Source organism: Leptidea sinapis, chromosome Z (genome assembly GCF_905404315.1).
Source record: "Leptidea sinapis chromosome Z, ilLepSina1.1, whole genome shotgun sequence".
NCBI lineage: Eukaryota > Metazoa > Arthropoda > Insecta > Lepidoptera > Pieridae > Leptidea > Leptidea sinapis.
Window position 1 is genome coordinate 3,906,942 of NC_066312.1, and position 19,328 is coordinate 3,926,269.

General features: G+C 33.9%; 1 protein-coding gene and 1 long non-coding RNA gene across 7 annotated transcripts in view; one reads left to right on the forward strand and one right to left on the reverse strand.

Moving 5' to 3' along the window:
• The window catches only part of LOC126978968 (uncharacterized), a 28,031-nt gene extending 18,607 nt beyond the window's left edge, over positions 1-9,424 (reverse strand). For all 5 annotated transcript variants that reach the window (XM_050828106.1, XM_050828105.1, XM_050828103.1 and 2 more), the window contains exons 1-6: positions 9,322-9,424; positions 8,379-9,025; positions 8,241-8,307; positions 8,080-8,162; positions 7,120-7,201; positions 5,054-5,213 (exon numbers count right to left, since the gene is read on the reverse strand). In XM_050828106.1, the coding sequence (XP_050684063.1) occupies positions 5,054-5,213; positions 7,120-7,201; positions 8,080-8,162; positions 8,241-8,307; positions 8,379-8,985 (999 nt within the window). In that variant the 5' untranslated portion in view covers positions 8,986-9,025; positions 9,322-9,424. The remainder of the gene's footprint in view (positions 1-5,053; positions 5,214-7,119; positions 7,202-8,079; positions 8,163-8,240; positions 8,308-8,378; positions 9,026-9,321) is intronic.
• On the forward strand, positions 695-13,991 carry LOC126978970 (uncharacterized). Of its 2 annotated transcripts, XR_007732735.1 has the most exons (5): positions 695-797; positions 870-955; positions 3,359-3,431; positions 8,397-8,738; positions 13,789-13,991. It is a non-coding gene; the product is annotated as an uncharacterized LOC126978970 (long non-coding RNA). The 2 variants fall into 2 exon arrangements; XR_007732734.1 differs by having other exon boundaries at positions 738-955.
• Positions 13,992-19,328: the final 5,337 nt, after the last annotated feature.

Here is a 19,328-nt window from a genome sequence, read left to right on the forward strand (position 1 = left end):
TGTTTGGTTTTGCCATTTTCTCGTTAGCCTTCATATTGATAAATCACCAAGTTACGTTCCATGGCCAGTCATATGAGGGTCTTTCATACTGCGAGATAGTTATTCACTTTTAAAAACCGACTGATACAACGATCCAAATGTTTTTTAATAGCAGTTGATCAGAATGTTTTAGACCTGATATCAATTCATGCAGTACTTCTTGCTGCGCAGCTGCTCAGTTCCCTGACGCACTGTATCATATGTATGTACATATATATAGACTATTGACGGTGATGATGAACGACGCACAGCAGCTTCCGTTGATCAATAACTTGCAGGTAACTGAAATGCCAGATCTTCTGTTCTCTTGCACGTACAAACAATTTTGATTTAATTACTTCATTCCGCAGTGATGCAGTAGATGGATTGTTCACCATATTGTTGTAGAAATGGTATTATGCCGTGATCCTTTTTATTTTCGTCTTATATTTCATTAAAACATTGCCAATGTGCTTAGTGTGCTGTTATCATGTTATATATAAAATAAAAAATTAGATAACGTTATTATTAAATGATGCCATTTATGTTAATATTGGCTGCATTGCACACTTTTATTTAGAATCGCATTAATTGTTTATATGTAAGAATATTGAGTTACATATACATATTAAAAAATACATACTCGATGTAAATAGTAAGATCACATATTGTCTGGCAACACACACGTCAGCTGTAATCGTCAAGCTTGAACCGAGATCCGTGAAACAAGTTATTACATCGGTACGCGTCCTTATTTTTATTAACGGAATCGCGTGACGGTAATAAAGTTCTGCTACTGTTTTATGTTGTGTATCTTACGAATTAATCAAAAGTATGAATGCATTTTGTAGGACATAATCAAGCTCTTCTGGGTATATAATGTATAATCCTCGCCCAATAAGATGGTTGAGAGAGGCCACCACGTATGTGACGTCAGGTATGTGACCTAACTGTGTATGTACTCGGTCTTAACGCATTCCGCCTGCGCCTCACCCCGCATCCAAAGCAGATCTAAAAATGTCTCCTACGCAGTTGTCATGTTTCGTGAATCGAACTATACACTCCAAAGTCACCAACGAAAAGTACCGTTAACAAAGTGATGTTAGTTAGACAAGCTTCCCTACCTGTTAGAAAAGTTATTACGTCAGAGTCATTCAATTATCAATGTCATCGGTAGGTTAATCTAAACACTTTGTTTTGCGACAAGAATATTTCAGAAAATTGTTTTCGAAGCTTTGTACAGAGAAAGTAGGTAATGAAACAATAAATTATATTGCGCGGCAAAAATACAATAAAAACAGTTAATATGAAGTTTAATAAAATTGTTTATTAATATATTGCATTGCTGATAGTAAGTACAACTAGCAATCGTATTTATAAACATCACTTTGTTACGTTTAGGACCTCATCATAGTTTCATACGACTTGGATATCACTGTGTTCAGGAAGTCAAACAGTTGTGGATACAGTCATTAGCATTCGACAAAGATTTGATTTACAACTAGCGCACCGACTACAATGTTAGCAACACCTCTAATAAAATCTATTTTCCTGATTGAAATTATTAATATAGTACTTTATAGCTACATTGGAAATGAATGACAAAATTAGGATGTCAAAGATAATCTTTGTTTAGCTAATCTTTATATATGACAAGACACAATATTTAGATTGAAGAGTGCATGTGAATCTGGAAGAAGTCAAATGTCCCTCATACTAAATTGAATTTAGCTCGTTTTTTAAGAGGCGGTACTAGTCAGCTCTTGAAAGGTAACTGTACAAACCCGTTTAACTAATATAATATCTAATATAATAGTTATCAAATAGAAGAGATTAAAGTTAGTAAGAAATGAAAGCTCTGATATATATAAAAGAGTAAAATGGTGACAATTTATACTGAGTATGATCATATAAGGAATGAAATATCAAAGCAATTTGTTACAGACGAAACATTATTAAAACCTTGTTAAAAATGTAGAATCAAGGTCTATATTATAAGAGGAAGATAAAATAAAAAAAGGCATAGATATATGTTGAAATAAATGATAATATGTTGGTTTTATGAAATAAAATATAATGCCTGCAGGTTAGGAAAAATTCGCAGAGTTGAAAATTACTTAAATATATATAAAATATATTTAATAACATAAAAACATACATTAAAAATAATGAACTTTCTACCACCTATATACAGTATTTTCAGTAATACAGCAATTTCAGTCAAAGTCTAATTGTCAAACTCTCAGTTGGACAGAGTTCAATTAAAATACTTATAAATTTTAAGTTTTTATTGATAAAAGTAAGCACATGTCTCCTCAAAGAATATTAGGCGAAAGATCTAGAAGAAATACTGTTTTTTAAAGATATACTTTGATTATTTACGTAAATTTTCAGATTTTTTTATGATAAGGGTTAAATTAATAATATGCTATCAATGTTCACTTTATAAGAAATATTTCTATCATAACTAATTAACCAATTAGTATTTACTAATTCAATAACAGCAAAAACTATTAAATTAAATACAAATACATCAGTAATAATTACAGAAAGGTCAATCAAAATTCGCTTAGCAGATCGTATTGAAACAGTAACTAACAAGCTTCTGGATATTGTTAATAATTTCAAACATCATCAAATAACAACATCTTAACATTTAAAACATGTAGGATAGGCAAATATATACTAATAAATGAATACCTTTAAATGGGCTAATCTACTAGAAACTTTTACTGAGGCAGTAGAAATCTAATAATAATCAATCTAAAAAAATAAATGTTAACACCAAAAACACATATTAAGCTTATAATGCCTACTACTCGGCTAAGTCGAGTTAGCAAGGCTTTTGTGGCTCGATGTATATGCTTTTACAACAGGATCCCAGAAAATGTTCAAAACAAAAGTATTAACGCTATTCAAAAGAATTGTTAAAAAAACGTTTGTGTCGTAAAGGTATATAAATGACCTTCTTAATGATACCACAGATGGGGAATGGAGCGACCGCCGTGATGCTATTAAATAATAAGTTTAATTTTACACTATTACTTTGTAAATGTTACTCTAATTGTACAACATATTTTTGATGAAAAAAAAAGTCCGCTGAGTTTGTTGCGCCCGTTCTTCTCAGGCCTGAGGCATTCATTTTGGAATGGGTGGTAGTTTCTTGACTTTCAATAAGTGATGTCACATCCTATTTTGAATTAAAAAAATTGAATTTCAAAAAGAATTTCCTTTAAAAAATTAGTTATTACAACAATGCTGTAAACCAATACAATACAAAACAGATTAATAAATACCAGTTTTATATACATTTCAATGAGCAAGGATTTATTTTTTATAGGAGATGCGGTGAAGTGTCGAGAACATGTAACAGTATCGCCAGCTTTGAACAATATGGCCGTGCTTATGTCAAGGTACGATGTGAATCATTACTAATTCGATTAAAAGTTTTCGGAATGCACATTAGTGCAACTATTCTTTTATTGGTGGTATTTCGTAGAATCGCGAATAGTGGAAGCACTATCGTGCTATGCGTAGTGAAATCAAATCATGTAATGATACCGCCGCACTTTATCTCTTGCAACACCAGAAGAAACACAGGAGCGTCGTGCCTTGTATTCTTGTTTTTTTGCATAAAGTCTACAAGCTATTAAGAATAAGAGTTCTTAGTAACCAACAAAAATGAAACCAGATATCACCAAAAATTGGGCTTCATTTTACGAGGATCCGTAACGTTTTTAGTTGAGAATGCAGAGTTATAGTACTCAGAAATACTTACAATACAGTGCTAAAATTTTTGATCTGCTATAAAAATTGACGATGTTATGAACAAATTACTACCGAAATTCTCTGAGCTGTTTGCCGCCACTTAGCTGTTGTTGCTGACATATGGCGTGCAATGTTTTATTTGGTGAATTGTAACTTTAATGCCAAAATGTACACACTTTTATAAAAACGATAGATTTAAAGTGCTGATGACCTAAAAGTTCGAGAAAAATGTTAATCCGCTGTAAAAAAGACCTCTGCATAGGCTTTATGGCATAGCCGTGATTTTGACGTACAAATCTAAATAAGTAGGTATACCTATAGCTAAATTACTAGGTGTACCTATTGAGGTGGAGAGGCGTAGTAGTGGATTGATGTGGGTTATTGAGAGGAAGATGAGAGACAGAGACATATTCGCCCGTTCCCATTTGTATGTAATATTTCAAGGTCAATTCAATGACATATTCAGGTAAATGATTATATTTTTAATCATTAACATAACAGCGGTAATTTATATTGGTATAAATTTATATTTTATCTAGGGATAAATATTATAAACAACATCATTAATAATACATATTCTATAGAATAGCATCGAACACTATTTTATATAGTTCTATAGAGTTTGATATAACATGACTGATCCTCATTGAGATCATGAAATGTGTTCTATGGACCAATTCTAATTCCCATCTGCCCCTCCACCATGCTGCTTATAAAATTGATGTCTACATGTTATTTATTGATATAAACTCTTGATAGTAGTTATAACTTTGGATGTCTTAAATATACTCTACAAATAACTTATAAATTAAATAGTTTTCTCACCTTTTGACGATCTGCGCCAATGTAGACTCTTGTAAATAACAGTAGACAAATAAAATAACATATTCGCGTACAAATAATACACTTCACAAATTTCTTAGACGAAAGTGAAAAATCCAGGTGAATCACTAGTGCTTACATTAAATATTAACAGCTAAAATTATAAACGAAACCCAACTACAAACCCGAAAGTTCTCATTCCCCAGATTGGCTCTGAATTGAGCTCCTAGAATAAAGTCGTTAGTATAGTAACTATTGTTTTAAATGTCGTTAACTCGCAACGCAATCAACACTTATCACTGTTGAGAAAATTTCGAAATAGATCGCCATCATCATGAGAATAATTGAAGATAAAAAGCATGATAATGACAGTGACAATAATTTCAAGGGTAACCAAAATATAGACAATAATTTCACAAATTAATGGAATAAACACACTAACTACCTCTATATAATCCACTAGTAATGAGTAAATTACTGGGCTGAAAAAAGTCTTAAGCAAGTCCATTTTTCTCTGATATTCCTCCAATTTCCTTGTATATATTAGGGTAAGATTTTCTTCTTGAATATAATGCTCATCCAGTTTCTTTTTGTATAAGTTTATTCTGAAACGGCAAACAAAATTCTATAAAATCTTATATTACTTACTAAAAATACCGAATTAAATAGCACTTGTCATTGCATGACTTATCATAATACTAAACGATAAACTCGGCTCAATTCAGAAAATAGACATATTATGCTATCGCAGACTTTTTTTACAACTCTTAAAACAAAAAATAATTGAGCCACTTTCGTATGTGGTGTGGAGGACACTGATTATAACTTTTAATAATTATATGTTATATACGCCTATGTCCATTTAAGAATGGAATTATGGAACAAAGTACCTTACATATTATGATTTTTAAGTAGTTACAGTTATATATATTCTGACTATCATGTAGTTAGTAAACAATGTTATGTAGATTAATTTGAATGGCATTTCTGATGACAATTTAGTTGTACCTTTTTACATATATTTTAAACTAGCATTTGGTGAATCATTACAGTTAAAATGTGTTGATATTTTGTAATAGGATCTCGCTGCTTATATTTATTGCATTGAGTAGCGTCAATGCGATGTGCGACACGACTTATGCGGCCGCCAGCTCTTGAATATTATCTTATTATTATGTAGGTACCTACTGCTGAGCGTACGATAGATCTTTAATTAAATATCAATTGTTACAAACAACATGTAAGGGAACATTGTACTTTAATTACATTATTGCTTGTGCAGTGCTAATAATTTCAGTGATTATACCAGTCATAGTTTCTCATATCAAAACTGTACATAAATATGTATGATTTGGGCTTTACATAAAAGCATGCAATAAAATAAAGAGTTAATTATAACATAAATATAAAAATTATATAAAGAGAGAAACAAAACGCAAAAGCAGTTTCTTCATACAATATGTTAATATTATTATGATATTATATTTTATATGCACTGCTTCATTTAATTTTTACAAACACATCAAATAAAAGTATAAGATAGTATGTAATAATAAATGTAAACAATATTATAAACAACAATAACATTACTATTAAAAACTTATTCAATTGAGTTTAGATTTTTTTTTATATTAACTAAATACATGAGCACTACAGAATCTTATTTAAACAAATGCAAACGTGTATAATATTCAGCATGTTATCATTTAAATATCTCTCTATATTGTTGGCATTATTCAGTTGCGGCAAAAGGGCTACTGATGTATTCCGTATTATTTTATGGTATGACAACAATATTTAATATAAATTTCAGATAAATAGTAAATATAGCATAACATCAAACCACACAGGTCTGTGAGTTCTTAGACACATTGAAAAGTATAGTACCTTTATTAATAGTTACTTTAAATTTGGGTTTCTACTGGCCATATGTCACAGAAAACACTAGGCTTGAATAGACAATATAATATAAAATTTTGCCTCATTAAACACATTTATTTTATTTAATACCAGCTAGGTCATATATCGCCATATAACATCTTAATAATTATCTATACTTATATTATAAAGAAGTAAATTTTGCAAAGTTGTATGGGGTAACCTCTGGACTATCTACTGAACCAATTTTGAATTTTTACTTTACCAATAGAAGGACACATTATTTGAGTCAAAGGCTCTATAAATTAAACTAAAAATTAAAACTAATTCATGGCAGTTGGATTTGCAAAGAAAGTTGGAGAAAAAACAGCCAAACCAAAACATTTCTTATGAACATTGTCTTAACGATGAGAGATATGTGATTGTTTTGTACATGCATGTGGCAACATTGAAACACCAGCTAATATAACCATATTGGTAAATGCGGGCAAAGTCGCGGGGTAACAGCTAGTATGTATAAAACAATAAAATTATTTGATACCATCTTGACCAGTCCCACAGACCTATGTAATTTTGCAATAACTAGTAATAGTTGAAATGATTCGCAAAGCACTTGCTTTTGCATTTTCAAACCTGCATTCTCTTTGGCTGCAGCTGCCGCAAGAATTGGCTACTTCTTTTGTTTCCTCATCCTTTCTTACTTTCGAAGGCTCAGCTGAGAACAAAATCAACCAGCGCATAGCAAATGACATTAAAAATATATTTATAATAAATTGCCAGTGTCTATTAACTATAAGCATGAAGTAATATTTAATATGTTTTTTATGATATCAAAAAAATATTTAATTTATGTAGTTAAAAGTAATTCACTTAATAAAATTAAAACATTTTTTGGCTTCTTCAACTAGTGGTTATTTTATGAATTTGCAATAAGAACAAATCAGCAAAGGTCCAACCGAGATTGTAAACTTGCAGTAGAGACTGAGACAAGTCAACAAAACAAGAAATAATGGAAATCAGAATTTATTATAATTTGCACAAAAACAAAGAAAACATTGAGATTATGATTGTGGCTCTAAAGCCAATAAGTAATCACAAAAAGAAGAATTATTTAGCACTGTCTGTGTAAATCAGGCAAATTTTTGAATTTAACACCCAAACACTGACTATAATAAATCATGGTATTATAATTTAATAATGTGTATATGATGATCAAGTTTTAAACAATGAAATATGACCAGTGCCTTAACAACTCAGATAATACTGTATTAACCATGTGACTTCTTGTGTATGACAAAATTAAAGTCGCAGTGCAAGTACTAGACTTGTATGTTAGTTTTCAACAGCCAAATGTAAGATTAACTGCATTGGACATATTTATTGCAACACATAAAATTTGTGGGTGTTTCTAAGTCACTGCCATGGCTAATCTATGTGAACAGATCTTGGTCTATCAGGCACCCAGCTTAATTTCAGCTAAAGGGACTGCTGGAATTCGGTTGGACCTCAAAATTAGCATAAACATTTTGACTTTGTACCTCGCTAGGCAAATATACTAGATAATTATGTGTAGCATAAATAAATTAAACTTACCCTCACTATCTGCTAATTTACGTTTACCAGTCCTGGATTGTAATTGTGCTGGTAGGATGGGTGGTGGTTTACTTGTATCAAATCTGTAGGTTGTAATTAGAGTTTATATTAATGTGATTACAAAATTATATCAAGATATTATTATAATATTAAGTTCATACTTGGCTGGAAAACCTGGTAGTTGATTATTTATTGGGTGTGTTGCCAATGCACCTGTATGAGATGTAGCTGAAAATATTTGGAACAGTAAATGATTGTTTTTATAAAATATTTCAACTAAGAATTGAGATCTGACTTACCTTTAAAACTTTTTTCAGATGTACAATTTTGTACTGGGGGAGGAGGTGGTGGTGGCAAGTGCTGCACTGCTACTGCTGAAGTTGAAGTTACAGCGGGATGTATTGGAGGCATGACTGCAGTAGTATGAACTGGAGCCATATGAGGACCAACAGTTGCCATTACTGAATGAGATCCTGGGCCCATAAACTTTGATTGACTGGGGCCATATGTTGCTATATTATTAGTTGCTGGCAGGGGAGGAGGAGGCGGTGGAGGTGGAGGGGCTATAGCCAGAGACTCTCTGATATACATTGCTATCTGCGGGATTGTTTCACCGCTTGTCATTGACATATTTCTGTACCTTTCCACAAGAACCTCAGGTAACTGTCCCGCAACCTCAAACAAATTCTGCTCTTCTCTACTAGCATGAAGAAATGAACAATCTTTACGTGTACATCCGTGATTTTGAAAATCGTGGCAAAATATTAAAGTCTTTTTCATATCCTCTAAAATCAACTCGTGGCGGAATTTACATGTGGGTCCTTTACTACAGCAGCCCCACAAGAAGTCCCTACAAATATCTTTTTTATTATTAATCTTGCTCACTTCACTTTTTTGCGACGACATCGATATTTATTTACACAACACAAATCACCATTATATATATCTGGAACAAATAGGGTAATTTATAAAAATTCTAAGCTATTAATATAATATTATCACATATATTTGTAAGAAGTAATGATTAAAATGAGTCCTATTTATTGTTATGTCGCCGATAGATACTAACACTCCCATCTTGTTGACAGCTATCACAGAAAAAACATTCCATTATGGGTTAACCTTAACACTCCACTTTCTCGTATTCACAAAACTATTAATGTATGTAGATATTGCAAACTACGTTTTATCTTTTCACGACTTGTCATTTTATAGAATGCAACCAAGTTTAATTAAAATTACCTGATTCAGGATATAAGTTTCCTGACGGCCTTCCACTTGTATTCGTAGGTACCTAATAGTTTATGTGATCGTAAATTAGACCCAAATTCCGAAGTACCGAAACCGTAAGCAAATGGTAGATACAATTTTTTTTTCGCTTCATCACGTTCGGGCTAGGCAAGAGTCATAGACCATACAGCCAGACCATATAGCCAATTACATCCAAGTGCTTTACCATGCAATTTACAGGTAACAAAGAAACAACGTTTAATCGAATTTAAAGACGATATAATAAAGAATAAAATATCATAGTAAAAATATATGTGTGTGTGTGCAAGTTATACACGGTAGAAGTGAATCTTATGAAAAGTTATATAAATATAACATTATTCTCATTGAAAAGTATTGAAAAAATTAAACAGTCGCTTCATAAAAACTGTATATTTATAAATACGTATTTGTTTTTCAAATATCTCGTTACACCATGGATTGAAAAACTTATCCGATCGATCGAAATGCGATCTGTGCACCCTCGAGAACCTCGGAACCTCCATATTGTTGAAAATATAATTATGCACAGTAGCCATCTTGGATTAAAAAAAATATCCTAAATTCGTTATGTGCACCCTCGAGAAACTCTGATGGATATCCATATTGTTGAAATCATAATTAGGCACAGCGGTCAACATAATAGTTTTATAAATATTACCTGGCAACGGCGCCTTTATCGTCTCGCTTTTTCGTTTCATATCACAACCATTCTAAAGAATTTTCACTAACAGAATGCCTAGCTTTATAATAATATAGTAAGCTCTGTCATTGCATACTGTAGCGTAGTTTAGAGTTCAAATATTTATAAAGGGCAATGAGAGTGTGCAATGACGCTTTATGTTTCATATTATTAAGTCGTATAAACATTTTTTAGTGAAATAGCTGTCAAACTATCAAAAAAATGTTAAAATATTACGGTGTGATCCTAGTGGCGGATAGAAGGAAACTGTTAAATCTTTTGTTTAAACACAATATTTTTAACGGTTACGTAAATTCTCCATTCTTACTATCAAATTTTTATATAAATGTTCAAAGCTGATAAGGAACCAATGCCTATTCTATGTTTAGTGGTAAGGACTACACTATCCAGAATTATTTTGGCCCGAAAAGTGGCAATTGCCAAGCTCAGTAGCTCATAGAACTCACTGACCAAATCTCAGGATATTGATTTATATTAATTAATGTTTGTTGTAAAAAATAAAAGATGGCGTGCGTACAAAGTACACATGGCAGAAGTGAAATTTCTTTGTTTTTTTTTTAAATCTCGTTTATATTAATAATTATCCTAATCTGTTCTCTAAACCAAATGTTTTATGTCAATATTAGAAATTATTAAATGTTCTACTTACTCGTGGCCACGCGGTAAACATGCACGATAAAACACTAGTACGGAAATGTTCAACTTTTTCACATCTGCGCGCTAAACCTGCACGATACAAAGCTGGGGAAGATGTTCTACGTTTTCGCGGCCACGCGCTGAACCTGTGCTATATAAGTCTAGTAGGGAGGATGTTCGAATTACTCGCGGCCGCGCGTTAAATCTGCTTGATGCGACGCTAGTAGTGAAGTTGTTCTGCTTACTAGCGGTGCCATGTGCTTCATGTAACTTTAACTCTTTCTCGATCTATCTCAATCGGTCTCAATCTCCCTCTCCCTCTACATAAATAATTTTTGGTACTTTTAAATTAAAAAAGGAAAAGATACGACAAACGTTGCTATGTTATTTGACTACTTCACCTGACATCTATCAACACTGTCATATTGACAACAAAAACAAAATGGCGCGTAACCGAAAATTGTGACGATTTGCTATAAAATTTATCTCATGCGTCGATAAAGAAGTTTCACTTTAAAAAAGGTGTGTGTATTAGTATGCACGCAAGAAGTTATACTTCTTTGGCGTAACAAATCAAAAATCCTTAAAATTATTTATTCCTCGTGCTATTCTACGTTTGTAGAAAGAACAATATTATAAAAATCTTGCAACGATGGCTTTGATAATTAATTATTAAATAACGAATACGGATTTACGGGCTTGATCCTTTTGCTCATCCTAATAATGGACAAAGAAACAAAAAAAAATAACGAATGTCGCAAACGTCAGAATATTTTAGGAACCAACTTCACCCTGTTACTTTTGTGTTACAGTAATGCGCGGGCATCTTATTATTTCACTCTCATCATATTTTCATAACGCGCTTAGAGAAAAAAAAAAACGTATGAAGTTGTTCTACTTACTTGCGGTGCTGATATCCATTTTGCTAAAAAATAAATTTGCGCGGCGGCCATCTTGGATTTTAAAAATGATCCCAAGTTCGTTCTCTGCACCCTCGAGAACCTTGGATTCGATATTCATATTGATGAAATCATAAATTTGCGTGGCGGCCATCTTGGATTAAAAAAAAAACTGCACGATACAAGTCTATATTCACTTATCTTTTCAATTTATCAAGCTTGAAATCACAACGATTCTAAAGAAGTTTCACTTCAAAAATCCGTACACGAAAAACAATTATCTATATCATCCACGTAGACAAACATTTTCATAAAATATGTTCATAAAATGAAAAGTACTGGACCGAACTATATAAAATTTTTATGAGACTAACTAAAGAAGAATAATTACAAAATATCGAATTAATAATTACGAATAATTAAGATCATAAATCTCAGAGTAATTGGCGTACATACTAAAAAAATACCGATCGAATTGAGCACCTCCTCCTTTTTGAAGTCGGTTAAAAACTACTGCTGACGATTCTTGAGTAATATGAGGAATATGTATATCTTTTAAGGTACACTACATTTATACAAAATCCTTAAAACCAAGTCACTTAAACTAAAACCTTAGCCAATTACAATTCTTATTAAAAATATATTTGCAAATTAAGATTTTCACACCAATACCAAAGCTTTCATGTTTGACAAAAGTTAAATGTTTCATTTAATGAGAATGGAGATTAATACGCTTTTAATTAGAATTAAGAATAATAATCTTTTTCTAACATTATAGCTATCGCAGTAAATCATGCCACATTCCAAAACCCCGAGTATCGGCTTCGAATATAAATATTTATGGGAACTTTAGATGTGTATAAAAATAAACTAATTTGTATTTTGAAATAAAACAAATACCAGTGTATTTGCATACGTATAGACTACTTCATTCCAATTGTTGGCAAACGACACCAAAGATTTGGATGTAAGCTGGACTAGGGGTATTACCTTTTTTGCAGTAAAAGTTCATTGCTAATTTAACATTTTAGATTATAGATAAGAAAAAAATAAATACAATATTTTTCTTCATTATTATGTTAAAAACATAGTATATAAATTGCTTTTCGAAGTTTGTTTCAATCAGTTTCAATCTATACGGTTTAAATTGCAATTGCCATTCATCAATATTCGCCCTGTGCTATCTCGGGGCTTAAAAAGAATAGGAGAGTCGCAGGCGCATAAGTGTCGTAAGAGGCGACTAAATGTTTTAGAAGTGTCACGCTGCCGTTTTATGACGTCAGCAGGAATGAGTCAGACTCGAGTGGATTAAGTACCAAACTCGGCACAGAAAACCGGCGTGAAATAGGTGCCTAGTGCGGCTATGTGTACCCTTCCCTCCACGAAACTATGTCAGCGGTCGTAAGAGATCTTACCCCAAGAAGAGTAACGGCTCCACGGGAGTCGAGTAATACCTCCTCGAGCATTCTCGCTCGGGCCACCGATCGTATTCTGGGGAGGGCACCGAACCACGCATGTCCGAGGAAAAACTAAGCTTCAACTCACTCCACTTAATGTGGACTTTTGCCATATAAGGGGAACCCACTGCAATTTAAACGCCGTCCAACACCACCTTGAGACGGCGCAGTCGGCCTTGTTTTTATTACAGAGTCGCATATCTCGACCAAGCGACAGAGCATATTTAACATACCCCGGGTAAAAATTGGGCATAATTTTTTGCTTCATGCATACGCCGGGTATGTATATTCGTTAGGGAGAACATCTCCTGCATACTGCCGAATTGCTTAGGTCGCGCACCACAGACTAGGCATGTCATCTGTTCCTTACGGTATGGTGTGGTGTATCCCAATTGGTTAAGTCGCCAACGCGGTTCCCAGACGTGAATAGACACATGCCCTCTTTATTAGATCATCTGCTGACTAAGCATCCCGATAGTTATCAGATCTCTGTCGACATCCATCTTCGAACGTCCGACCATCGCCTGGCTAGGTGCCTATCCAACGGCCGCGTCGCAGAACACCATGACCCGCTTATTTGGCACTACAAGTCAGCAGATTCGGATATGCGTTCCATTTTTGCACCCTACCAACCATATGACTCAATCTTGAAGTATAAAGAAGAAATATTTATAAGTAAATAAATAGTGTACATGACAAATTAAAAAAGACGTGATTATATATTATTATCGATTATTTGTTTCAGATAAATCATCCGAAATCCGTAGGATCGGAGACTCAGATGAGACTGGAGCCGCTGGGGAAGATACACTGAATAGTTCAAACGTCTTTTCAAAGACTCCAGAATGTTACTATATTCATTACATTATTAAGAAAATTTAATTCATTTTTCATTATTAAACATAAACTGTTGTATGTAAGAATTTGGTTACGAGATAATATAGGCTATTCATGTTAAATTAAATAAAAATAATATAACGATCTCTTTTTTTTTGAAGAGGAGGAAAATACATTTACGTTTTAAATACCCCGAAACGGGGCCCATGTGTCAGACTCGAAGTGGATACCCACTACCGACTAAAAATCTCCTCTATGCTGTCAACCCTAAAGGCTTCTAAAGCGACATAGGACGTGGGCCGTGGAGGCGGCAAATACTACACAAGAACAGAGGCGGGGCGACAGACTCGAACCTCGAACCGGCTGAGTGCTTGTGGGAGGCAGCAAGACTCCAGCCTTTTTCTGGTTAGTTCTAGTGGGTTAAGCGGCGCTTGTAGTATTGCTTAGTATTACCAAAGAAACCGAACGCGCAGCGAAAGCCAAAAAGAGCGCGCAGAGCAGCTTTCGTCAACGACCAGAACTTTCTTGTTCTAGTCGGGTAACTGGAAATGTGCTTGCCGATTTCAACGACTTGCTTCGAATTAGCACGGGTGGTTTACCGCTTAAAAAATCTGGAGGCACAGCTACATTTCCTTTTTAGAACTTTGCAGTTCAGATTCTTTGAGCCCAACATCGCAAGCATAGTACGCCTGTTTTTGCAGTCAGATGCTGCTTTAATATATACACAGAACTAGGGCTGTAATCTGCCACCGATCAGTACTACAGAGCTTGGTATAACAATATCCATGCCCTGTAGAATTACATCGGCGAGTTGGATTATCCGAAGGGAAACAAACCTTGCCCCAAGAGTAGGATGCAAGAAAGGAACGCGTCCTATCCCAATCTGCTCTGCTATCCCAATCCAAATGTGTAACATTTGGATATGAGATAATGAGTTTTGGACGTCTGAGATACCCGATTTTATTTGACTACACAATTGGGAACACTACACTTACCAGAACTTTAATAATGAAAGACCTGGGTGTCACATAACAACAAACGCTAACGCAACAAAAACAAAAGATCGTATAACAACCGTTGCAAAGGAATCTTTCCAGCGATTGGCATTTGTCTTGAGAAATGCACGCAATTTTAAAACAGAATGTGTCTTTCGCCTTCTATATAGTGCGCTAGTTCGCAGTAAATTAGAAGCAAGCTCATGTGTTTAGAACCCCCATTATTCCACATATGACAGGCTACTTGAAAAGGTCCAAAAACCTTTTCTCAGGTTTGTGTACAAACACAACTTTGGATACTACCCATTCATGTATCCTACAGCATTCCTCCTGGGCTGCCTTAATTACAACTCACTTAAGACCAGGAGAGCGAATGATCAATTAGTCATGGTATGCAAAATAATCCGAGGTCTGATTAATAATAATAATAATAATAATAATAATAATAATCCTTTATTCAACTAATAATATGTGGTACAAAATGTTTTTGTGCCCTACCCTCTGCGATAGGATAACCTGAGTTGCAGAGGCTAGGTCCTTCCGAAAGGCTATCCATTATTAAACATAATTAGCAAACTCACTAAAAAGAGGTATGTGTGTGTGCGTGTATGTGTATGAGTGCGTGTGTGTGTGTGTGTGTGCGTGTGTGTGTGCGTGTGTGTGTGTTGCTGTGTGTGTGTGTGTGTGTGTGTGTGTGTGTGTGTGTGTGTGGTTTTTTTTTTAAGTATTTGTTAGTATGTCAAACTGTGCACAAGATTAAATAAATGTTAGTAATTGAATATTAAGTTTTAATTTTAAGAACATTTTCTGTATCTTCGTATTTTAATACTATTAGCCATGATTTTACAGATTTTGTTAACGAGAATTTATTTACTTTACTTATATTTTTATTATATTTACTGAAGTAGTTGTAAGCGTATGCCGAATTAAATTCATACTGTGACTGAGCAAAGCATGTTTTAGTGATTGGGGTACGAAATGTGTTTATTCTGTTATTATCATTAGAATTTATATTACTTTTTACATGAAATCTTGAAATTATTCCATAAATATATTGCTGACGGACACTAAGAAGTTTACTCTCTTCATGTAATTGGTTGGTTGGGTACCTAAACGGCTTATTGAAAATTGTTTTTAGTAGAGTTCTGATTGATGCTCCGCATCTACATGATGAGCTGGCCAGGCTCTATACCCCAAACAGCTATTGCCGATCCCGGAAGCACAGTCTCCTTGCTGTCCCTTTCTGTAGGACAGTTGCACGTGCCAGCTCCCCCATTCCGCGCACCCTCACTGCCCTCAATGCGCTGCTGGAAGCCTTTCCTAACTTTGACTTATTTGCGGATGCATGGAAGGAAGTCTTGAATGTTTACCTGAGGTTCAGTGAGACACTTTGACTACATTTACGATGTTACAAATAGGAATTATTATTGTTATTAAGAAAAAAAATATATAAATTTAATAGTTAAATTAAAAATTATATTCAAAATACGTAGTTAATACATATTTGTCAATGTAACTTCAAAGCGTCATAGTCATTTTCTATTAAAAATTCACTGATTTTATAATAACATTTATGCGGTAAATATTTTTAAAGTTTATGTTTAAATTCGCGAGTTTCTCACATGCTCTATAATAAATTATTATTATAAATTTGTTGTGCCATGCAGATTATACTTGAGTGTTTTAAAGGCGTGTTTGATTTCTCCAGACATAAGCGATATTCAAAACGAAAATTGCTCGTTTCTCCTTCGGATCTCGTTTTATAAAGGTGGGGGTTGTCTTTTGCGAAGATAGCTACTTCCAGAATATATAGCGCAGGTATCGTTAACATACTCTGTTTTTTAAAGTAGGGCACGCAACTGTCTATCCTTTTTAATTTAAACATAGCTCTTATACAGCTTTTTTGTGAAAGAAGTACTGCATGGCCTCCGCTACTGTTGCCCTAAAATATAATACCAAAGCGAAGTATAGATTCAACTAACCCGTAATATGCAGACAGTAGTGCTTTTATATGGATAATTTTGGATAGCAGAAAGAGCGCGAGATATGCCTGCGAGGTCACCCTTTTTACAATTGCGTCCGTCTGTTGATTCCAAGTTAGTTTATTATCAATTGTTATACGCAAGAATCTAGCTGATCTCAAATTGATTATTTATTAAATAAAATTGCATTAAACATGTTTTTTATTAGATTTACTAATAATTTATTTGTGTTAAGCCACAATATTGTTTTGTCCAAGGCGTGATTTATGTCCGATTCAAAATGTTCCTTATAATTACATTTAATTTAACGGCCGATGCGGAAAGGTTAAGGTTCTTTCATCAGCAAACAATGTCATTGGGCATGGAACGTGTTTAGGCATATCATTTATATATTATAAGAAGATTGATATGTGATTTCATTTTTCGTTTTTTTCACAGATGCGCATTATCTCCATATGCTGCTTTCTAGCACATAAATACGACTAAGAAGTTAAAAATATTTCCTCTAAGACCATATTTCTCTAATTTATATAGTAAAATTTTATAGTCCACTTAGTCAAAGGCCTTAGTCATATCCATATAAAGCGCACAGATTGGTATTCGTTCGTCTACAGAATTAACAATTATTTTAAAGAAATCGTAAATTGCCATGTTAATTATTTTACTTTTCTGATATCCTTTTTGTTCCTTTGCTAAGGCGTCATTTTTAACCAAATAGTTATAGATTACCTTTTCCAAATTTTCAGAGAAGATTGGTAACAGTGCGATTAGACAGTAATTCTTCTGTATACCTTTTAAAGAGCCCTTCTTATAAAGATGTTTTTTCTGGAAAAACTCCATGACTATACTCAAATTAACTATATGGTTCAGCGGTTCTGAAAGATAATGAGCAATATACTTAATTACTTTTGTGGGGATGCCATCATAAGGTTATGATGGCATCCCGTGTAGGTACACTATGTGTGGTTTTTAGTGATTTTATAATTTTATCAATCTCTTGAGGTAGAACCGGCCCCATAAACATACTAGTTGTTGTGTCCGGTACCTTGCATAATGAACCAAGCTGACTTTGAAAATTTGGTGAAGAATTTTGTGACTGATTAACAAAGTATTCATTAAAAGTCGATGCAATGTCTTGTGCTTGAGTTATGATATTTTTCTGATTGTTAATCTTAGTTATATAATTTTTCGGATACCTGTATTATAGGTTCGGCTACATATGGAGTATTGCTGTTATCTCTGTTCCGGAGCACCCTAGTATCAGCTTGACCCATTTGACTGCGTGAAACGCAGAGCAGCTCTATTTGTCGAGGACTCAGAGCTCTGTGAACGTCTGGATTACTTGGCGTTGTGCATAGAGACGTGGCTTCATTGTATGTCTTCTACCGCATTTATCTCGGGGAGTGTTGTTCCGAAGAGCTGTTTCACCTGATTCCTGCTGCCGAATTCCAACTTCGAATAACACGCCACAAGTTAGGATATCATCCCCACCATCTGGATGTGTAGCGGTCCTCCACAGTACGGTTTTCAATGAACTTTATTCCACGTACTACAAAGTTGTGGAATGAACTTCCTTGTGGTGTTTCCGGGACGATGCGACATGGGTACCTTCAAAAAAAGCGCGTACACGTTCCTTAAAGGCCTGCAACGCTCCTGTGATTCCACTGGTGTTGCAAGAGTATGTGGGTGGCGGTGGTGGCCTCTTACGACACCCATGGGCCTGGGACTCTCCTATTCTTTTTACGCCCCTGGTAAGTACAGAGTTAATAAATAAAATAAAATATAATACTTTTATAATATAAAATATTAGGGTTAAAATTAAAAATTTATGTACCTATATAACATTGGAATATTCTCTTATAATAGTGTGTTTTGATAAAATAAATAAATAAAAATTATGATTGTGAAAATAAAATATAGTTGGGTGTGTGAAAATTGTGTTTTTTTGAGCACACAAGAAAGACAACCTTACATTTCGAAGTATCCTTTTAGTCATAATATGACAACTCGTAACAAAACTATTGCTATCATAAAGGGGCACACGGAGACTACTTCTATATACTGTTAATATTATTCTTAGTATAAGTCATGGATTTTGAAGTGTCATGAAAATGACAAACTAACAAATGGCTCCACACATCCAATACAAAGAACTGAGAACACTATTACGTGCTATTAGAGTAATAGCTCCAGTACGAGGTCCACGTCCACACCAAGTTTGTGCAAAGTAAGGACATGGACAGGAATAATTATGTACCTGTTTTCTTTAAACCCCATCGCATTCAGAAAAATGAATCGAAAAGCAGTTCTCACATAACTTATTATGTGAGAAGTTTCTCACATAATAAACAGGTTCCAAATATTTATCGCCAGTTATGTCAATGCTACTCAAAACCTCAACGAAGACTTTGTCTAAGTAAACTGTACGCATAGCCTGGCGGCGGCTTTAAACTCTGCTATCATTGCCACCA